Here is a 24510-nt window from a genome sequence, read left to right as displayed (position 1 = left end):
GTAGCAATAAAACAAAGTCTGTAACTCCTGAGTTTCTATACATTGATAATAGGCTTTGTCCTTGCAAAAAATACTTACAAGCAACAAATTACGTGTGGAATACATTTACAGTTACAAGTGCAGTATGGTAATAACCCTACTGTCTAATTTAGTAATCAATGATTTACCGAGCAGAGGAAAAATGATAGCTCTTTTCCTTCATCTTTTAAAACAAAATATCACAAAAAAGTTGTAAAATATATCTAACACTTTAAAAACTTAATTGCAATTGACCTAGGTAGTCTATATTTAGTTACATTCTACAGGACAAAGTTGATCACTGCACTAAACACTGATAACATCTTTTAGGAAAGTAATCAACATATCATTTCATTTGTTATGGACAAATAGATTACAGTTATGATTAGTAATAAACATAGTTGAATTTTAAGTGGAACAATTTTCCAAAACTGAAAAGAATCAGGAAACAAGGGAGGAATACATTTAATCACTAAAATGTGAACAGTTACTGGAAACTAGAAAAAATAAATTCCTGTAGATAAAACTAGGAGGGAAAGGGAATGTAAAATGTAAACAATTTTTATTACACACTTACAGACAGATACACAGATATTAACACATCCAAGAAACAGAGAAACAGATTATCAACTGGAGTTTTCCTATCACTAAAAATCACAGAAACATTATCTTACTTCTTCCCAAATACAAAAGAACACATGCATTGCATTCTTCCACACTTTCTACATCACTAGTGGCAATTCTGATGTCTTTTCCAGATAATAAATACATAGAACATATGCTGCTATTGGTAGGATTTTCTCTGCTTTTAAAGTTTTTTTTTGTTTTTATTGTCTTTAAGATCACCAGCCACTGATATTTTTCATCACCATAAGGTCTCAGCACTGCTTCTGATTTTCACCTGCATTATTGTATTTCATTCTCCTTGCTAATCTGCTTCCTTCCCAAGGGAAACCAGTCTCCACACCCTTAATGGAAAAGGATGTTCTGTTTTTATCAGGAAAAGTGCAAGGCCTTTACACAATCCAATAAGCTACTTGCAGAATACAGGAAGAGATTTCTAGAACCCTCAGAGAGACTATCTCACAGGACTGTGAAATACGTAAACTCCAACCCCTGCACCAGTACTAAGAGAGACTCATTTCACAAAAAAGCACTGAAGCATCAGTGACATGGTAGTACGTGCATTTCTCTACCAAAGATACACAGAAAAGCTGAACATAGGCTTTCCTAGACACTATTCTTTAATCTGATGCCCAGTTTGGATTGCTCTTCCTAGCCCAATGCCCAGATTTCTATATCAACCATTAGCTGCGGCGTGGTCCATCCTCAGCAGCCATAGCAGCCAAAAGTAGGTAGGCAGAACGGTTCAGCATGATGACCCTGCCCCAGCAGTAGCAGCCTTGTCCCATGGAAGTAGTCGCTCCTGCTTCCCCTTTCACAGATGCTGTCAAATCAGATAACTAAAATTAACTGTATCAACAAGTAACAGAATCGCTACAGACTAAAATTCCCATAGCAGAATGACAGCACATCCCCCTGACTGGAATGGTGACTGCGGTATCCTATAGCAGATGAGACAAGCTGCAAGGACAGAAAACACAATAATGATGGAAGACATCCATTTCCTTCATGCAAACAAGGTATATGTCATGTTGCAAGACATCACTGTAGGTAAATTTTTCCAAAGAATACTAACTGCTTCATGGAGCCACAAAAAAGAGAAGCATCTATTCTTTTCATCCCCAGCAGCGTGCAATACCTGGTTCAAAACATTACTATCCAAAAACCACTCTTACATTAATGATCATGCAGTAGCTAGATGCAACATCCTTGGGTAAAAATGACAAAAAAATTTCACAAAACAGCCATCTTGGGACTAAATACCATAACACTCCTTGACCTGTAGAAGAGACAATTGCGGGGGAATATGATATACAGCCATCAACTAGTAAGTGGCACAGGTAAGAATAATAATAATAGAAAAGATTATCCATTGTTTCTTATAACAAACACAAGAATGAGAAAGCACCAGGAATGAGACAGTGCATTCAAAACAAATAAAAGGAGATATGTATTTTTTCCCCACAAATAGCAGTTAAACTCTGAAATTCACTGTCACAAGGCAAAGGCCATATAGATACAAAAAGCAACTACACAGATCTGTGGAAAAGAATTCCACCACCAGTCATTTACCACAAAGACACCACCTTTCACTGAAGAAATTGCTAAGCTATGGACTGCTGGAAGGAAGCCTGCAGGGCATTCTGGCAAGGTATTGCTGGATGCTTGCTCTGTCCTTGCACTGTTTCTTTTCCCCTAGCCATCTACGACTGACCGCTGCTGGACGGAAGATGCTGGCTATGTAAGTCTTTGGTCTCATAGGGTATTAGCTGACGTCTGAAAAAAAGATCTCTGAAGCCTGAGGAAGAAGTTCAGCCTGTTCCACTCTCAGATGCTCAGGAATAAATCTAATCTACTCATAACACATTTAGAGAAGAGGTCACATGTTAAAATATATGGATCTGCAGTAATTCTAAGCCCCAAAGAATTCTATCCAGACTACATGGAACAGTAACATACTGCCTCATTTGTGATTTACAGAATACACTTGATTCTTAAGCTCCAGTTCCTGATTCAAAGCACAATTCAAAGCACATCATTATAAGCAGAAAAGACAAGAATTAGCTATTAGGAAATATTTAAGAACATAATTAGCTTCAGACAAACTTGTTCTTCAAATTACTGCATGTTTCCATAAGGAGAATCCAGGAAAAAACTCTAGGAATAAAACAACACTTCGGTGAATGTAACAATTCCTTTAGTAGCCTGGCAATTTAGCCTATGACACAGCCTTACTGCTGGCCCTCAATCACATAATTTATTATTTTTCAGGGCTGTCGCAGAGAGACTATGAAGTACCTAGATGAACGCTCTTTCTATGGTCACCCGTTAGTATATCAATTCAAAGTCTGTCAATTTTCCTTTGTAATCTTTCAGCCCCAAACTACTTTCTAATTCACATATTTCCAAAATGTGAGTTGCTCAATGACATCTCTCTTTATCTATAAACCTCTGTGATTTCTGTTTTATTTGGAGTACTATCTTGCATGCCACAAAAAATTATGAAATCAACTTTCAACACACTGAGCTCAGTAAATACTGTTATGATGAAACCAGAATATATCTGGATGAAAGACATTATTTCTCACTTCATGCAAATGGGTATATCTAATATAGCTTCTCCATACGATCTAATAATTTAATATCAAAGTAAAAATCACTTACATAAGTCTGTGTTGTCAGACATGAATTTTCTCTTGAGATTTTCTTGAGAGACTTTTTACTGACGGATCTTTTTAATTGACCAGAAACTCCTTCATATCTTTGAGTTTTTTCAGATCCATTTGGAATTACTTTAAAGAATTCAGATTTACTTCCAGTTGGAGAAAGAGAAAGGGTAGGCTTTAAGCCTCTCTGAGAGCTAACAGAATCTGTTTTTCTCACAGTGGAACTCTGTGGTTTTGATAAGATGGTCTCTTTGAGGTTATGTTTGCTGTGTCCCTTATTCGTCCAGTATTCATTTCTCCATGACATCTTCTTTAATGGGATCTCTTTAAAAACTGCTGAATCAGATGTTCCTTGCCTGCTGCAGCTGATCTCAAAGTTCTCAGTATCCTGGACGAATTCATTGTTGTCATTCTAAATTTAGGAAACAAAGTAAGAGCAATTCCCTCTCATCATCACACAATACAGTTTTACATAACCTTAAAATTTCAAAATGGCTCTTTAATCTCTGCTGCCTAATTCTAAATTTGCAAGGATTCTGAAAACCAGCTGCTCTTCCTGGCAACTACACTGAGTATACCATAAACATATACTTACATCTCAAGTAGTGAAAAGTAGGAAGAGGAGGAGAGGGAGACAAGATTACACTTTTCAACATGTCAGCCCAAATTTAGAATGCTGGTAACCTCCCAAACCTCTGTGTTACATGATAATTATAATTTCAATAAAATTTATTACAACTGTAAACCAAAAGTAAGCAAAAAGTCCACAACAATGATGTCTTTCCATTGAATTATTATATTCCATGTTTTCACATCACGTCTTCAACTTAAACGTAGAAGGAATAACTCCTGCTGAGATCACTTTGCTCACCACTGGTTAATATCATTGAATATCATATTCAGTACCACTTGAATATCATTTAAGAATTTTGGAGGTTAGTTTGTTAACCTTATATTCATGCTTCTAACAATGTCTCTGCAAAATATCCCATGAATCAAGTGTATGATGTTCACTCATACCCCATCTAAACAACAAACAACAAGTCTGAACACGTGGAAAGAAAAGTAATGGGGAAGCACATCTAGCGTTTGCCTCAATGTTCTTATTCTCAAGGAAGAAATGATGAGAGAGTCCTTATCTTCATCTCATCATGCTGGTCCTCTGACATATGCTACCACACCGGATGTAAGGCAGTATATATGACACGATTCAATAAGACACTGAAATATCATCTTCAGTATGCCTCTCATAGCCAAGGTGCAGTGCTACTGCAAATGAAAGCAATCCAAGTTTGTTACTGCCTTCAGTGAGTCCAGGACTGGATTACACAGAATGAAATGCACACTCAAGAAAATAATCCCTCAGTTTTATTAATGATACACGTTTTGGAAATTTATAGTTTTATTCCCTCACTTAGTAATTTCCTTGAAACACAAATCTGTATTTCCCTCTTTTTCATGGACTTTTATTTGCCATAAGTTATCTTAAAATCTGTGCTGGAAACCCATATTAAGTTAGGTTAACTTAAGATGGAAGATTACTAAAGAAAACACTGTATTTTTTCCCCACACATTAGAGATAAATGGATAACTTTGATTTATCGGAAGCTTAAATCCCTCCCACATTTCCATGTCTCTTCAGCCATAGATATTTAGGTTCTAGAATAATTTGTTAAATACTAAATCAAGAAATGGTGCCAAAAACATCAGTAAAGTTTGCTTGATTAACTATAGTGCAGCATATGTAAACTGAAGATGAGAACAATTTTCCTGAGGAATGAGCACTTCCACTGATGTGATATATTCCTTGAAAGAACATGCAGATGGGCAGTTCTGGATACATAAAACTGATTGCTCTTGCTGGGTTGTAATTTTAAGATGATCATTCTAATGACTCTAGAGGGCCACCTACTAGGAGCAGATGGGATATAGTCCCTTTGTACACTGAGCTTTGATACTGAGGACTCAAAGTGAAATTATCTATCAGCCTTTGTAAGGGTACATTATCTTATTTAATCTTATTACTTTATTCTTTGAATTGTATAAGGACAGAAAAATTCTCAATTTCTTCATTGAAGGCTTCACCGATGAACTTGCCTGTTACACTTAAAACAGCATTTTTGATAGCACTATGTGACATGTGATCACACCTGCCACAGCCATCAGCAAGAGTTCTTGGTTTTGCTCTGGGTTTGACAGAATCCATAAATGCTGCCATGACAAGTTTAATTATACAAACTCTCTGATAGAAGTTTGCACTGAAAGCATGGACACTCATATAATTACAAAATAAGTCACTTGATGGTGAATGGTTCCAAGAGAAGAAGCAATTTTTATCCTTTACTGATTATTTGACTCTGATAATTGAAAAACAGCATTGAACTATTTCAGTGACTGATTAGTAACCACTAAAGGGAATTTATGAATACTTGCTGTTTTCAGTTTGCAGGCTGAAACATTTCCTCCCCAAAAGCCACAAGTTACATAAACCATGTAATTCTCACACAGTTATCGTGCATATCTTACGGCTCTCAGTATATGCAACATAAAGAGAGTCAATGTTCACTTATTTGAAATCCTGATGCATAACCTGTCTCTTATATTTTACAATTAAGTAAATATTTTTTGTAGATAATACTGATTTTCCACAGATTTAATAAAAAAGTACATAATTCTCCTTTGCAGCTCCACTAACTTCAAATGTAGACTAGGATGAAACTGGGAATTAGCCCCTTTAACTGTAATTTTTTAATTCATGATGCAGTGACATAAAAAACACAAGGAAAACTTCTGGAACTTTTGGACTTTTTACCAGTCCGAGATATTTAAACTACAAAGATATGCAAAATCATCTTTTTTTTTTTAATTAAAACTAAGTTTTACTTATATTTTCCAGGAGAAAGTAAATTTATGCTCACATGCAATTATTTAATCGTAGGTTGAGATATCTGTCTTATCTGATATAGTTCAAGAGCGCATACATATCCATGTGTGTTATACACAAACATAATGTATCTGAATTTCAAAGAAAGCTGTAATACAATGATCATGAGAAACAATAATAGTGTGAAAACCTGTAACAATGTAGCTTATTTCAGCATGTAAGACTAACATATATTTTTAAAAAGCACTGCAAGATTCAGCATAACTTAGTCAAATAAATATTTTGTCATACAAGTGAACTGGGAAACATGTTATGGTTGGGCTAAAGAATTTTGGTAATTTTGCAAAGATACCTTAAATTGTGTTGAAATAGATACTACTAAGTTAGCAGTCTTATGTTCAGTTCTCATGGCTTTTCCAGGATCCTCTTTCCTGTATTTTCAGTGCTTGAAGTAAAACTGTTCTCTAGTTTACTTCAGTAATGCAAAGTAGAGCAATCTGAGTATTAAATGTGTATCCAGACTATCAGTATAAAGCTGACTTCAAGAAGCAACACAGAATGTATCTTTACAAGAAAGGATGAATGAGCAAAATATGACTGCTAAGTGATTTGTTGGTTCAGTGACTTCTTTCACATGAAAGAAAGGCTTAACTATGAATTACTAATGTAGTAGTTAGACTAAGAAAAAAAACTCTTGATAATTTGTTAGCATGCTGTAGATTTGTTTAATGTAATTATCTTCTAGTTTTGTAAGTCTAATGCATCTCCAGCTGCAGGGCTGATACTATTTAATGCACTTTGCATCCAAAGATAATGAATGAAACAAAGGCTGTTCCCTAGCACACCTCTGGCACATAGTCAAAGAAAAGTTTTTAGTTTATATACCACCTTAAATCTTTTTAAAGAAGATAGGAATCCTCTATCAGTCTCTCTTGCATCAACCCTCTAGAATGGCCATTAATGCTGTGCCCCAATGTTGTTCTTGTGCTGTAAAAGCATGAGTACTGGGCTACTGCTTTCTCCTTGTGTGCATCGCACTGGATCTCTGGGGTAGGACAATAGCATGGAAGGTTAGCTATGTTCTTCAATAAAGGCTTAAGCACTAGCAAAGTTTAATGATTAATGTAGCTTTTGATTAATTTATATAAATTTGTCCTGCTTTATAGTTCATCAGTTAAGTATGCCATATGCACTGTGTTTTGAAAGACACTTTATTTTCACTCACTTATAGCATGGCCTTCACTGTTTGGTACCTCTTCAGAAATTTTTGTTTGCCATTTATACACTGCTTTAGAGACGTATCCTTACAAAGGACTATAATACTGCCCCCCCCCCCCCCCCCCAAAAAAAAAGGGGGGGGGCACAATCAAATTGGAAACTATTGAAGCTGAGTAAATGACAGTGCTGGAAAGCTTCCACAATTCTTAGGTTATGGAAATATTTTCTTCACCTAGCTTCTACAGTAACCCCTCTGGCTTTTCACGAGCATAACAGACAAAGAAATTCTTCGAAATCCAGACAGTTTTATAACTTCAGAATGGTATCCCATATAGCACTGCTCATGAACTATTAGCTTGACTAAAACTGATTTAATTCTGAAATTCTGGAACTTTGTTTGAAATACTGAAGTCTTATGGGTTCAGGTTAATAAATAATACACTGCTGCAGATAATTGGAAAACCCCCACAACTACAGGAAAAAAAACTGAGAAAATTTTTTTTTCTTATAATTAGCATCAGCAATTTGGTTTCTCAGAAATACAGAATATAGAGCAGTTAAGTTCAGTACATCTAGCTATTATGCAACTTGGTTGCATTTTATTTCTCAGCTACGAGCAACAGATTAGAAAGCTAAGAAACAGATTTTATAACTAAAAATGAAATACACTAGAATGTTCATAACGGTAGAAACTTCTAGCAGTTACTGTAATGACACAATGCAACTATTCAGTGCATTGACAATTTGGTGAATTTCTATAGCCTTATCAGCTGATACATTTGTCAAAAAAAATATTTCTTTTCTTGCATTAATTTTATTGCTGAAAGATTTCCACATTGCAAAAGAATTAAAGTTGGTGATGCTGACACAGCTCAGACAGGATATAAAGCAGAAATACGAATCATCAAGTGACATTAAGAAGCTGAAATTTCTTAATTCACTTTCAACAATGTTGGTGAGCAAAACAGTCCCCACTTACGGTTTTAAAAGGCACAATGAAGCCTTATTTACTGCACTCTTGCTCAACCATAACGGACTTACATCTCGCTCAAATCTATGATGCAAGCTTTCCTAAAATCTTTTTTGTTGTAGTGATGCACGATACTCACATCTCTCTGTCAGCATAGGGGCTGACAGAGTTAGGTTTCTTTTGTCCACTTGTTACATAGGGTATACCTGCATTTTCACGCCTGTATCCAGTTAGACACAGCAATCTGACAAAGACTAATCTACCCGTAGGTATATGGGGAAAAGATGATTTATCCTCTCTGTCTAGCTTGAAGACAGAATCTCATCCTAGGAGTTTTAGGATGAAGACTACTTTATCAAGAATTACGTGTACAAAGTGGCCTACCTCTTCACTGCTGTCAGTTCCTTGAAAGTTATCTTCAATTTGGGTTTTCCCATGTACTCCGTTACTGTCTTGCTTCAAATCCAAAGGGAAAATGCAACATTCTGGTGACATATTTGGAGACTTCCCATGAGGAGCTGATCGAGGTCTTGATGAAAATGTGAAAATCTCTTTATTATTCACTTGGTGATCACCTGTTTCATTGCTGTGATGTTCAACAGAGACATTCTCTGGTGAGGTTAAATTATGGCAGGCTGAATCTTCAGTAGCTATGAACTGCTCACTCTTATCCAACTGAATACTCTCGGTGAAACTTTCTGGAAACACCCATTCATCTGAAACATACAATGTTTATTTTAATGCCAAATATGTAAATTGTATGTTACCCTCATCACTCTCATTTTCTCTGGAAGTTGTACAGCAAAATAAGGTTTGCTAATACAGAAACATTCTGCTTATCAGGTTTATACAGCTGGAAGAGTGACGAGGATGTAACGAAAAAGATCAGGCTGCTTTCTAAGTGAGGCAAGGTTAATCAAAACATTTCCAGATCACAGCTCAAAAAATCCCGCAGGCTATGATATATGACATGCAAGCCTGCAATTTGCAAATCTGAAACTATTTAGCTGTTAAGATTTGAAACTGTTCAACTGAATTTCATTCTAAGAAAACATAATTTTATTAAATCTGGCTATTGATCTTTTTCTATAAGCATTTTTTGTGGCTGACATTTAAAAAAAATAATCACACATAGTTGGTGGAAAGTTCATAATATTACAATCTGCTGCTTCTTTATTGCTGAAATTCTACACTTTCTTTTATGTCCAGAACTTATGGTTTAAATCTCAATTTCAAACTACAGCTCTGATGAAACTGTGTGACATGAAAAATGTATGAAGATATCTGTTTCACCAAGTTTCCCTGAATACAGGCAGTACTAATCTGCCAATTTTAAAACAAACAATAAACTACGGAAATGGATTTAAACATTGAGTGCACCAGATAAACATGAAAAGGCCATTTTTATACTCTTATTGTTAACTTATATTTTACTGTTTGGAATGATGGTATAGAAAAAAATGTCAATTTGACTGATTAAAACCAATCTCAAATAGCATCTGAGAAAAGGAGAATTGCTCAAGTATGCAATACTCCCTTATCTTCATTAAAGGTAGTGTGGTGTGGATTATTCACTAGATCTTGAAACTTTCTGGCTCCATAAAACAAAGTTACCACCAACCGTATTAAAAAAGCCTCAATAAAAAAATGCTAAAAACGTAATAATAAAGTAGTACTGCAGTAATAAAATGCTTGCCGTCACAGAAGACAGTAAGTTTACTATGGTATTCTACTCTTTTTAGTTTTGTTAGAGACAATGATCACTTCAGGCAGATTCAGCAGCTTTGGGGCGGGGTGGGGGGAGAAGTCTGAACCACCATAAATGAAGGCAAAAGAAAGAAGAATGAGATGCCAGGAGAAACAGCTGTCTTCTTACTGGGTTGCTGTGATTTTTCCAGTTTACTGAAGGTAGCTAGTAAAGCCACCAAACTCCAGTTAATATCCTAAACAGTAGTTTGTACCAGGAACCAGTGAAAAGTAGGGACTTAACACATCTTGTATGTTCATGGCTCGCACCTACTTGTTCCAGAAGAGACTATTTTTCAGTTTCTACATGAAGACCATCTATAGTCAGAAGCCCCAAGGCTTGTCAAGTAAACTCTTTTTATATTAGATAATCATGCTTATTTAAAACAATCTAGTAGATCATTGTCTATTGTACATAAAAAAAGTCTGTTTTGTAAATATATAGAAACCTCACCTTGCTTTTAATTAATAAAAGACTTGAAAGATGAACATGTAAGTAATGCCATTTATTTTACAAATATTTGACTAGGTTTTTCAAGAGCCTCAAGAAATGAGTGAGACTATTCAAAACTTTTAAGAAGCACCCTTCACTTGTGTAAACCCAATGACCTTTTGTTCTGATCAAGAACTACAAGTTTTTCAAAGGAGGATACTAGAGCAGAATTCTCCTGTCTTTGATCACTCAAGATTGTGTCACACTCCTCTGATAACATATTTTTCTTAGTCAGGCAATTGGAATTACACGTTAAAGGTTGTACATGAATAAAACAGCTGAAATCTTATAAGAGAAAACACAGTATTAATCATGAACTCACATTTCACATTTTTTATGCTTTCATTGTATTTTAATATCTATATAAGCTGCATTTTTTAAGTAATCATTTCCCCTATAAAAATGAAATGAAAGAGGGATCTTCTCAACTTTTCACATGAAGCTGAACACAGTATTAGGATGCTCGAGAACAAAGACTCAGGAACTTTTTTCCCCAACTGATTTTGTGATCTAACATGATTAAAAAACTATCTTGCACTAAATCAGTATTTTAAAGTGCTCAATCATTTGTCCAATAGCAATCTGGCCCACCAAGCCTGAAATTGTTTTCAATATGTTTGGCTCTGGTGATGCTGCCACAGCTGCAACTCCAGAAAGTGCTATGCAGAAATGCCACAAAAAAGTTACTTATCCCTAAACTTCAATTGGCTGGGCAACCCTCCTGTATGTGAAGAGATCTTTTCCCCAGCTATTCTGGACACTAAGTCTAAAATCCTCTTAACTTTTTTCCTAAGGCAATGATATTAAAATTTTCAACTTGCTGCGTTTTTCAAAACAAGAAATATCTTCAAAACTTACCTAGCTAAGGAAAAACTGCAAAAAATAAAAAAATTTTCTATCTCAGCACTCTGCAGTCTTCTGACCAGTCTGAAGACACATTTTACTAGGTTTCAATGGCAGTGGCTTGACTAAGACCAAGATGTATAACATATACTTCTTTACTATTCAGAAGGCTTTTCCCTCATTATGAAATTAGATTTCACATGTATCATGTTGTCTTTGCAGTTTTCAAATATGCACTAATAGCTCAGACCACTGTAATAAGCCCTCTCTGGCATGATTATACATTTAGTGTACAACCTACTTCATGAGAATCTGCTAATTTTTATGGATAAAGGACTGTAAATGAGTAGAGAGGAGTGGCTTAATTTTTATTAGGGCTTACTGACTTAACAACCAACTTCCCTAACTGCAGTCTCACCTGTTCTATTCTTATTCTAGAATGACTTCCAATGCAGTTGTTGCTGTTTAATTTGCAGAGTTCATTATAGATAGAATTTTATAATGAATCCTGAACCAAAAAAAGGTGTTGAACTGCTTGGTTTTTGAGATTTTAAGTCAATTTTGAATGAAGTATCAAAATATGAAAAAGAAATCTTAAGTAACAGTTTTTGTCAAGTGTTTAGAGAAGGGGAGGCAATTAGAAGCTTAAACTCCTGACTCCTACTCCTGGCTTTGCCACAGACATCCAAAAACTTCCTACCATCACTTTACTCACCATTGTGAGTAAAGTAATGTCTTTACCCAGATCAAAAATACTTCAGAAATATAAAGAACTACTTTAAAAGATTCAGTGTCCGTATAGTATTGAGCCTGAATATTCTGCTTTTTTAGTCTAGCCTTCTCTGTAAAGAACAACATTAATTTCCACAGATGTTGAAGAAATATAGTAATAAGTTAAATGCAAATATTAGTTTGTATACCACAGTACTTATTCTCAATGAAATATGGAGGGGGAAGACAGAAAAGTCTGTAAGGCTTTAAGATGACATTTTATGCTGGCTACGGAGTTCAGCAACTTCCGTAACCTACAGTCAGTGTAGCATTTTGTTAATAGTCTACAAGTGAAAGATATGGGGTGTTTTGGACCAAACCAAATCCCATTATCTCTCCACCACAAACTATACTGGAATTTTTTTTAACTCAGAATTTCCATGTCAATTGTAATGAACAATTTGGAGTATCTTCTTAGCAAAATATGCAAACTATGTAATCACAACATCGCAGCAAACAAGATAAATGCAAGAATGATCACCTAAACATCCAATTAGTTCTTCTACACAGTCAGACTTATGCTAAAGCTTCTAATTGCAGCCTAACATTTTAATGAAAGTTTCAGCATTGCATAAATAAGATTGGCAAACTATAAACAATGCTCACTTATTTTATTTTTTCCCTTGCTTAAAAACAATTTACCTTGTTAAAGGTACTGCACACCTGCTACAGAAGACATGCTGATTTGAGGTCTATAATAAATCTAAAAGATATTATTATAAATAGCAGTAACTAACCTCTAAGGTAATAAGAACAATTACTTATGAAAGCTCCCCTCCCCCCCTGAAATTTAAATTAATATTTACTCAAGCTAATGGCAGAACAAGTGCAGTACTGCCCCAAGATCACCATAGGATATGGTTGCACAGGGCTCAAGAATACTAAATGCCTGGTGATAAGAGAAGAGTAGCGTATGATAGATTCTTGTTGATACAACTTGTTTTGACCACAGTATAAATGGGGAGCCAGAAACCATGTAAGCTTGCACTTGCTTGGGGAATGTGGTTTTGTTCCAATGACTTGTCATAGGTGTATGCACATTAATGCTTCGTCAGAAGTGTCAGGACTGCGCTTTTGGCTGAGTCATCACCCCTGAACCAAGCTTATGGTTGTTCACTATGGGGCATGATCAGTTGTCGGGAGTTTCCTGACTAGAACATCGATCCTGAGGTTTATGGGATTACAATCCTGACAGTGTGCATGAACTGCAGCTACAACACAAGTTATCACAGAAATCATCATTTCTTTGCTTTTATTAGAAAGCTATTTGTTTTTAAAATGTGAATGCCAATGTGAAACAGTTTGGTAAGAAGCAGGTAGAAGCGTTTTTGTTGTCTCATCTGATAATGTCAGTGTACACTTCACTTTCTTTTGTAAATGATTTGCACAGTATTTTATGGAGATGTATATGTTGAATGGTGTAATTCTATTTAAAATTATTAGGTTCCTAATTTTTTTTTAGATGTTTCTGCTTTTGAATTTCCCCCCCCCTTCTCTGTGAACTTTTCCTCAAAGAATGCCTATTATTCTCTGAGGTCAAGTTTATCCCACTTTGGAAGAGGTTCAGAACACAGCACAGAAGAAGACTTTCCTTCATGAAGAGGTTGCCTATAGGAAGCTCTTCAACACAGATGAATCGAGTACTACAGGATACAGAAACCATTAAGTCATCTACATATAGTTAGACAACTTCATGTATTGAAAAGAAACTGAAATCTGCAAACTGAGCTACTAGTGCCAAGCAATCAAAATATGGAAAAAAGTTTGGAGAATTGTACCTTACAAACTGACATCGTGCCTTTATCTACCTGTACACACAATTAAGACTATATAGAAACAGTTTTCATTCTCACAAACAGTAAAATAGCAGTGTTTATACACAGCTTTCTTCCTCAGTTCTCTGCTTCTGAATTTACAATAGGGCATTTACACGTGCCAGTCTACTGCCCTAAGTCTCTGTCTTTTCATATCACTTATATTTACATAAAATAACAAATGTTGATGCATTTTTCTGAAATTCCAGCACTAGATAGAGGCCCTGGTGTTCTAGATGAAAAACAAGATAGTGATTCCTGCCTCAGAATCCTCAAAATTCAGGTAAATAGGAAGTAATTTAAAAATTCTCCAGAAGGCTCTACTTGCCTTAGCATCTTGCATCTGTTTCAGTCAAATTATGAAACCCATAATAGCACTTATGGATTACTGGCATTGTCATAGTATATAACTGCTTCTAAACATCCCAAAGATTAAACAAGATGGAAATAACTCACAACGTGAAGGAAAATTTCTTTGGTCAATTTTAAGCAGATGTGAGTCGTCTGCCCACTTTACAAGTCGGTGGCTATGCCTTTTAATAGAAAGTAACACTACTTTTTCACAGAGACAAGGGCTATTTTTGCCACAATAATGTACTTTCCAGACACATGCAAAGCAAGTTGATTGACACTGTATGACAAAAAATATCCACACCTTTTGGCAGATAGGTGTGAAAGGGAAAAACACCATAAGCTGAGGTGTCTTTCTGTGAATGGGGGGGGGGGGGAGGGGGGGGCGGGGAAGAAAATTCACCACTGAACTTTAAAAACAAAACCAAGAAAACCTGATTATTACATGGGTACCATAATTAATATCCTCAACTCTTATCTGGGACAAGTAAAATTTCTTGTACATTTGATGTTTGGAGTCTTTAGCGTTAAATTTAATAGGGATTTAAAGAATAAATTATTTTTAGTTCTTTCCCTTTAATCATGAGAGCACGGAATTTTTCTTTTATTATTCATTCACTGCTCTGGTACTCTGCTTAATCCTGCAAATCTTTATCAATGCTCAAAAGCAATTCTGTTGCAGGGTGTTTGATTTCCATAATCCCCCACAACACAGACATTTATATTTTATGTGAACTGCTTCTGGGTCCTTTGAAATTTACAACAGATAGTCCCCCACACACATATCTGGGATGTACAATAACATAAAATGAGCACCATACCGCTGGCTATCTCCCATGTGTTTTTGGCTGCATTTTTTACAGATAATCTTCTATGACTGTTCTTGTCTGCTGATGGTCCTTGTGGTGAGGCAAGCTGAAAATCTGCTCTTCCACTCTCAGAGGTTTTCTGAATCTGAATTGCAGGGTCTGAAATACAACCCAGAAGCTTATGAAATGCCTGTGAACACTCACATTGTGTGCTTTTCTTACTTGACACATGGAAAAACAGCATACGGAGCATTGTCCTGGGACATAAAAATCTTCCAAACAGCACAGGAATCTTGTAGGGCAGCAGGAATATGACAGTCACAAGAAAGTAAAAATTTAACACTAGGCATAGAAGAAGGGCAAACCATAGAAGTTATAAAAAGCAGGCTTGCAAAGTCTGCAAAATAATCAAGAACCACTGCAGTAGCCCAGTTATATACACAGCATGAGGGAAAGCAGAATATGTGTATAACCTGGGGCTACTGCCAGCAGGTGGTGATCCCTGGCTCAAACACTTACAATATGAATACCTGCAGAGAGAATGAGCATTTATTCAAGCTCATACAGGAGAATAAGCCATGATTTAATATAAATGTCTTCAGTAATTAGCAAGATAGATAAAGGATTAGAAAAACAGAGAATTAAGTCTTACATTCTGAAGTCAGAATCACACAAAAATTTTGGCAGTTTGTGAACTCTACATATTCTTTGCTTTATGCTTACCATTTTGACATACATCTTTAGTTGTTTGATGAGTATTTCTTTTGTCTCCTTGATCTAAAGAATCATTGCATGGTGAGAACGATAGCTCCAGTCTCTCAATGTCTTGTACAGATTCAGTTCCCTTTCCTGAACTTTGAAGTCGGCATGATCTATTACTTTTGCTACCCCAGGTCTTTGTTACCTTGAAAGACATTATTTTCTTAATGAAAGACAAAAACGTAACAGCTTTCAAAATACTCAAAGGTAAACACACATTTTCAATTAAGCTTATTTTTCAAATAAATGTTTCTAAATCTTTTTTTTTTTTAAATATGATCTTTTCAGGAAACTTTACAGTAGGTACAGCTCTGCGTGGTGTCTTCAATCTTTACAGTCTAGTAACAGGCAGGGGTTTTTTTCACTGAGTGAAAGTAAAACAAGCCAAAGAAAAGGAAAAAAAATTAAAATTCACTATCTGGATAAAAAAATGGTGAAACCTGTGGCTAATCTAGAGCTCAGAGGGAGTCCTTTCTTCTTTGGAGAAAGGAATCTCATTTTACGTCTTAGCTTTCAATTGACTTCCTACAAAACAGTCTACTTCCTTTGGCTGGATCCTTTATTCCCAGTTTTAAACTGGGAATTGTAGTCCCAACCAGATTCCTAAAACCTGCATATTGTTTGCTGGCAGAGTGAGACCAGCTGTTTTCCCTGGCATTGTAACTGACAGCATCACATGAGCTACTGTATGGCTGACTATCATCCATTTAGAGCATACTGAAATGCAGAGTTTCTGCTCTGCATCATAGCTCTCATCATAAGGAAAAATATTTACACACACACACAAAAATTTCAGCAGCCTAGAACAAAAAATTCAGAAAAATAAGAATTATAAGAAATCACAGAGTAATTTCAGTTGGAAGAGACCTCTGTAGGCCTAATGCTGAAATTAGATTAGCCTGTTCCAGTCAAGTTTTGTTATCTTTGAAAGTTTTGAAATTCCACAGTCTCCCTGTGACCCTGTTCCAGTACTGAACCACTTTATTGTTATACCCGGTTGTGCCTGCTGCCTCTTGTCCTTTCACTGCACCTCTTAGAAGAATCTGGGCCTGTCTTCTCTACAACCATGCATTAGTTGAAAGTAGCAACCAGACTCTCCCTTAGCCTTCTCTTCTGCAGGCTGAACAAACCCATGTCATGTGCTGTAGCCACCCAAGCATTTTACTTGCTCTCCACTGGATGTTATAGCATCTCTCGCACTGGGGGTCCACGACCACACACAGTACTCCAGACACAGCCTCACATCAGTTCTGAAAAAAACCTTTTGTGTGACTCCTCTGCTTGTCTATCTCTTCCTTTGCAGGAGTGCCAGCAGTTTTTTTGTAATTTAAGCCTTCTTACCTCTCCAGATACCCTTGTACTGACTCTTCTGTTTGAAGATGGAGGTGGCCCAAGGATCTTTGATCCAAATGCAATATGTGATACATCCCGAGTTTTATTGCTGCGTATATTGCCTTGTCCTCTATTAACCAAGTTACCTAAGTTAAGAAAAATAATAGTTTAAAAAAAAAAATCGCAGTACTTACACAGAATAAATATTAATACTTTTTTCAAATCAACTGAAATAAAAGAATTATGAATACTAAACATACATAAAAATTATGTTCCTTTATAGCACAATACCTAGAAATATGCAGGAATAGCAAATGCACATTTTATAAAAGTGTGTCAACATACAAGCAAGAAACTTTTGGTCTATTATATAGATGTATTTCTAACCTCCTTGCTTTAAAGATTTATTTAAAAAGGGGCTATTTATAAACAAAAAAAAATTGGTTTGCATGATTTCTTTAGAACTTCAATGAAAACCTAACTTCTGACAGGAAGAAAAAACAACTCTAATTAATAAATAACACAATAAATAAATAATAACACAAGAAAACTGAGGCAGACTGTCAAGGTATCACTCACAGCTCAGAGAACTATTTATGTGTAGCTTGCTTTTTGAAATTACTGAAGCTACTGTATTACCAGGGCTGAGCCTTAATATTGCAAACATACTCTATTCCTGTTTAAATGTTCTACCCCTTTCATTATTTATATTTTTACTGTATAAAATGTAGCCGTATTTTTATAATTCCTTTCAAGCACAGGAAATGCCAACCAGTCTGCAAGACAAACAGAAAGTAAACATGGAAAGCAGGGGAATATTCTGAAAAAAACTTAAAAGGGAAGGACAGTAAAATGGTTACGTATTAATTTTATCACCAGGGTTCCAGAACTGCATGTAATGTCTGTTTTCCTCTTTTTTAATTCTCCAAGATTGTCAGTGAATTTTCCTTTCCAGAGCTGATTAAAAAGGGTATCTTCACATTAATTTATAGTTAAAATTTACAATGTCTGAAGATTTTTTCTTGCTACAACTTCAGTGTTAAACTGCTACCTCACTTTAGAGATCTGACACCTTCATAAAGCAATAAAGTAGAAACAAAACATTTTGTTGATTCTCCTAAGCATTTTTCATAGAATTATTTAATCTTATTTCAAGATCAGCTTTATTTCCAGTGTCATCAAGGAAATGAAAAAAACATCACACATTAGCCACCAAATATCATTATTTACTGTACTAATAAGCACAAAAGACGACACTTTCTGCCATTACCTTCTTCCCTCTTTCCTGATGTGACATTTGGTTGCTGCTAACAGCTGCCACTTCACAAGATTAAATGACCTGTCTTGGTTTAACATCAATTTCTTTAATTTGCTGAATACCTTGGGATGTTGTTAACTCCAATTATAAAAGCTGATTTGCATGAAAATCTCTCTTTATGAATACATTAATTGACTGCAATTAATTACCTACATCTACACATAACAGTGTGTTGATGGCATAATGAAATAATGTGTAATTAAAAGTGGATGATACTAAAAATAATTTGGGCTTTCGATTATCAAATAAACAAAAAGTTTTGTGGATAAAAAGAACATTTCCCAATTAAAATGTACTTAAACATACCAAAGCTTCCATTTCCAAGAAGGCCAACTTCTGAAATTTGAAAAGCATGTCTGGAAGAACACATGCTATGTTCATAAGATGGGATTAAAAATAAAGGTTAAACCTTAAACTGAAGGCATTTCATTTTCATGCAGGTCAGGGATGTTATCATTAATTATTATACTATATATACCTAAGGGCTATGTATCTTTGTAGTCCAGACAGTAAAACCTGAGTCTTGTTTTAAATGAACATTCATTTTTCTGTTTAGATAGATCATTCACACTATTGTACTCATTTAAGTTTTACAGTCCCTCATATTTTGACAATCCAGCCAAGAAGTATTGATTTTTGAATACAGTCACTCAGAAACTGAATTCCAGAGTTTCCTCTGCTATCTCAAAAGCAAACTTATAATCAAACTTCACAACAGAACTCTGGCTTGACTACTTGTAGGGCAATAATACTCTAAAAATATTATTTGTCCTTTAATATTACAAAAATGATACTTGCCTGTAAAAAAAGCTGAATGTAATTTAAATAAGTATATCTATAAAGGGTCTTACTGTAAGCAAAAATTTAAAACCCCTCCTATTCATTTCAGCTGCTGTAGGACAAAGACTGCCTTTACTAATGAGGTATATCAAGAGAGAGCAAAAGTTAACAACTTGGAAAAGCATCACCATGGTAACTTAGTGTGGATGATAAAATCTTTATGAGTTGTTTTTTTCATATTCCGGTAAAAGCAGAAGAAAAGAAGTTTAAAAAGTATTTTCTTAAACCTTTCATATTATCAAAGAAATACTTCTTTCAAAGTTTATTTTTCTTTAGAGTTTCATGAGATGTTACACCTTAAATACTGTTGTTGGCTGTAATAGTCTTGTCTTTTACAGTATTAAACTTCACCAGTAGTTATCATTCCCTGTAATTTATCTTATTCCTTTGGTCAATACTTTGCAAATGTATTTCCAGACCATTTTAATAGAAATGGTGGAAATTATTACTCACTGAATTCGAACACTAAAGACTAGAATCCTCAAGACTGAGCAAGTACTAAACTCAGTGGAATAAAAATGTACCTTCCTTACCTACAGCACCACTTCTAACATTGCCTGCGCTGATGAAGATGTATTGGAAATGGATTCTTTATCTGATTTGCCTGTTCAGACCCACTTCTAAGCTACTTCAGACCTAATTCCTTCTCAAAAGATGTTCTACTACCCTGTTTTAGTATGATGAATCAATGACTCATAAAAGGTGGTACAGAGTAAGGGGAAAATGAAAAACTTTAGTAAGACATTGCAATTATTATATGGGCCAAATTAAAGGCTTAGTCTTCTGTCTCGTACAGAAGCCAATAATAACAAAAGACGAAAGAGGGTGCCTATAGAGAAAGATTTCACCTGTGTATTTTTCTAAGCTCTAGCAGTAAGAAGTTTATGTACTTCTCAAGTTTAAGCTGAAAATAACAATCAATTCAACATCTTAAAAGGGGTGAAATTATCAGTTCTCCATGAAGGACATGAATCAGAGCATACAAAATATTCTCATTTTAAAATCCTCTTTTTTAAGAAGTGCTTGTACATATTCCAGGATATTCTGTAGATCTATTTGCAACAGTAAATAAGTTAAAAAAAAAAAAAAAGAGGAGTACACATTAGTTATGTGCAACTGGATTTACAAAAACAGTAATATCCTGGGAGTGAGGCAATTATATTTTTAATACATTTAGAATTCTAATCAATGAAATCTACTACTAGTGAAAAATCTGGGTTTTTTCTACACTGATTTATTTCCTCATTGGAATTGTAGCTGATGTCTTCAAAACTCAACAACTGGTTTAAAAACCTGATTTTGTTCAACCACAAAACCCCCTGTCAATAGCTGAAAATTTTATTTCATTCTTTACATAGTTACCTTAAGACCACTACTGTTTACGAATGATTTTACAACTACAGAGTTCCATTAATGAACACAAACTATGTCTCTTATTCTATTGCTGTTATTTAATGACTATTTATCTCATTACAAAATTGTTTTAAAGAGATATTCATTATTTTGAATCAAAACATGAAGGACTGTAAAGACAACTGCCTTCGTGAAATTTTGCTATTGACTTCACTGCAGGTAGGAAGCAATACACAGTTTTAAAGCAAAATAGCAGCTTTGGTAGAAAGCCGTCAATTGTCTGACCCAAGTCTATTTAAGCAATTTCACATTCAAATCTTGGCATTTGCTTCTACAGTTCAGCTTCTACTGATTCTTGGCTTACAAATCTTATGCAGACATATCAATTTAAATATAAAAACACAGGAAGTGCTATTCTAAACAGGCCAATAGTCTGTCTAACATCCAGTCTCTAACAACGGCCAAAAGCAAATGCTTCAGAAATGGCACAAGATAATTTCAGTAGGGTTTTATGAAATAATCTGCCTTCAACACAGTTCTTAGAGTAAGGTTGGAAAAACCTAGAAGTACAAGATTAAATTTTCCCTTCACATTTTTACTGGTGCTAAATACAGTGACATGGACATTACTCTTACCCATATAAATGGCCAACTGATTTTGGAATCATACAAATTTCTTTACTTCACCAGCTTATTGTAGCAGTGGATTCCATATTTTAATCAGAGTCTGTGTAACATGGTATTTTCTTTTATCAGTTTTTAATTTTCCACTGCATCATGACATCAAATGATGTCTTGTTTTTGTGCCACGAGATAGGAAAAGCAGCTTTTATTGAACTTTACTTTATAAACTTTATAAACTCCCTTAAGCCAATTTTTAATGTTTTCAGCGTATCTTCATGTGAGAGTTCTTCATTCACACTGCTGCTCTCTGAATCACTTCTCTGTAAAATATTTTCTGAGATGGTTTAACTGATAACGTATAAAGTATTTCAGATAATAATGCAAAACTGATTTATTTAAACGTTTGATACCTTTTCCATTTCATAAGAATTTGAACTTCCTGTTACCCAGTATCTTCGTTTTTTTAAAAATGTAGCTACATATTGATCCGAGAATTCCACTGAGCTGTATCTATGGTGATGATAACCTTCCTTCCTTGAGTCACTTAATTTTGACGCTTTAAAGCTTAACGGTAGTTAACATTTCTCCCCAATGTACAATCCTTTGCATTTATCAAAGCTAGATTTTACATAGTACCATGTTACACATTTACCTAGTACAGTGGTCCCTAGCTCATAATTTTTCAACACAGTGGCCACAAGAAATAAAAACAGTAAACTGAAACTTTGTTTAGCAAAATACGATGTTTCCTGCATGTTACCTGCTCTGTAGTGTTTTTCCTGAAAAAGGACTTATGGGATTGCTCATCTTACAAGTTTAAAACTCTCTGAAGTCCCGCTCTTTACTAACCTAGTATCTGTAATCATATGAAAATTCTGCTTTCACATTAGTCACTTCTCTTTTGAGATTATTTATAACTAAAATAAACAATACAGAGCCTAGAATAAAAAACTTTTGAGGCCTCCTGCTGTTCACCTTCAGCTATAACAAAAATTTAAAATTTGATCCTCTGTTTGCTTTCTGTCTCTTAGTTTTTATCCAAATCAATAGTTTGTATCTTGGCACATGACTGCCTAGCTTCTTTAATAAATCTCCTCTATGCAATGCTGTGAAAATCTAAGTTATATGTTTTTTATCTTCTGGCTTACAGAAACATTCAAATAACTCCAAGACACCAGTAGGACAAGATTTCCTTTTTCAAAGTACAAGCTGAGGAGACTATGTGTGGTTATATTGTTAGAAGAGTTTCATTAATGTAAACATACTTTAAAAAGAAGTGTAACAACTGAACAGCCACACTTCAATGTACATTCAGAAGACACACCTCAAATATTGTTATTATAAATCTCATGCTTGAATTAGAATTCTTTAGGCTGCACATAGATCTCTGAAACTATAGAACAGACATGTGTCTATGTGCTTATGATATTACAGCTATGCAAGAGCTGTCATGTTTTATTTTAAGACACTGGAACTCTTAACATGCACCTTTACAAAAAAATCCATTATTTGTACACATATGGTATAGATCATATCCACAGTATTTTAATACAACAGAATACCTGTTTCTTGTACTGTTACTGGGTATTTCCTGCATTTTATTTCTGGCTTGTGAATTTTAGTCAGGTTCAGCAATTGTGTAACCTGTGGCACATCTGTATTTAGCTGGCAGGTTCGAGGAATAACATCTGTGGGCTCATATGGCATAAATGGAACACCACACATATCTAGAATCAAAAAACATGGGCTTTACTTCACTCAGATGACACAACGGAATTAAATTCGACTTACATTATTTGTTAAGATTACATACAGTTTAGTTCATATGGTTATAACAATTTAATAGGTTAGTCATTTGAGAAATTTTCTGCAATTGTTTACTTTTAAGACAATAAGCATCTAAATTTTAAAATGATATTGTGTATTTTTTTAGGCCAAAAAATTTGAATACATTTAAACTAAGAAATATGCACCAATGGCTGGAATAGCCATAGTAAATCAACTTCTTTGATTTGACAAGTGAACAAGCAAAACAGAATCACAAAATACATTTTGTTAATTTTTATTACAACTCAGCTTTAATTCTAATACTGATATACTGATTTTCAGACAAAATGATCATCTGAAAATGGTATTGATATCAGTGGGACTGACATAGCAAACGGAGAAGTCCCATATATGCAAATAAAGAATGTGACAAGCTTTAATTCCAAACTTTGGAAACCATTATACTTTCATGATAAACTAAAAAGCTGTCAACCTATCTATTCTTGTGACACCAGGCACTAGTAGAATCTAGTGATCTGTCTCTGCTTTCTCTTTGATAACCAATATATACTGAGTTTATGAAAGTTATTCTCTATGAAGGAAGGTATCCAGAGTCAGAACCATTCCTGAGGTTCTGATGCAAATTCATTCCAAATTTTCTAAGACTCGAATATAGTAAGCTAATGAATATTAGCCTCTTTTCCAAGGATAAGAAGAAGAAAATATAACCCCAAACCCAAACACGAATAATGGATCAATTATTGAGATCCTAATAGAAAAATTCAAGTGTCCCATGTTATATTTCGGTATTGGACATAGTTTTTCAACCATTTTTTCACCAAGCCAGTACATTATTTACCGCTATAAGACAATACTTAGCGATAAAAACCCCATATATAACCTTAGGATTACTATGGAAACCAGAAACTAGGTATATATCAAGCTTGTATGCCTCAATATCACGGGGCAGAGAAGATTAATTCTTTCCTCTTCTATCTCAATGATCTCATACAGAAATAATTTCTTAGTATATGTGGTTTCTCCTTTCTATTTACTATCATTTTAAGAACGCAAAACATACTGTATACTAGCTACTAAGAAAGAGTAACACACACATTGCAAATTGAAATCACTACTTCCACCACCAAGGAGGTTTAAGCAAAGAACTCGACCCTCATTAGAAGTTGCAATGTCATTGCATTCAGTGGAGCTCAACTAACTCGTCCAATCATCTGAGAGGAAACAAACTTTATCAAATCATGATTGTTAACTGAAAGTTAATTAATAATAACAAAAAACTACTATTGTTTT

General features: G+C 34.9%; 1 protein-coding gene across 4 annotated transcripts in view; it reads right to left on the bottom strand.

Annotated features, from left to right (window-relative positions):
* Positions 1 to 24510, bottom strand: part of CFAP20DC (CFAP20 domain containing) — an 89759-nt gene that overhangs the window by 33088 nt on the left and 32161 nt on the right. For 3 of the 4 annotated variants that reach the window (XM_050904946.1, XM_050904945.1, XM_050904947.1), the window contains exons 8-13: positions 22995 to 23159; positions 17308 to 17444; positions 15931 to 16111; positions 15220 to 15366; positions 8765 to 9096; positions 3307 to 3720 (exon numbers count right to left, since the gene is read on the bottom strand). In XM_050904946.1, coding sequence (XP_050760903.1) covers positions 3307 to 3720; positions 8765 to 9096; positions 15220 to 15366; positions 15931 to 16111; positions 17308 to 17444; positions 22995 to 23159 — 1376 coding nt within the window. Of the gene's footprint in view, positions 1 to 1091; positions 1603 to 3306; positions 3721 to 8764; positions 9097 to 15219; positions 15367 to 15930; positions 16112 to 17307; positions 17445 to 22994; positions 23160 to 24510 lie in introns of those variants that run through there. The other variant, XM_050904948.1, reaches the window with a different exon arrangement.

The sequence above is a fragment of the Gymnogyps californianus genome, chromosome 13, assembly GCF_018139145.2.
Source record: "Gymnogyps californianus isolate 813 chromosome 13, ASM1813914v2, whole genome shotgun sequence".
Classification (NCBI taxonomy): Eukaryota; Metazoa; Chordata; class Aves; order Accipitriformes; family Cathartidae; genus Gymnogyps; species Gymnogyps californianus.
This window is presented reverse-complemented; position numbering and strand designations above follow the sequence as displayed.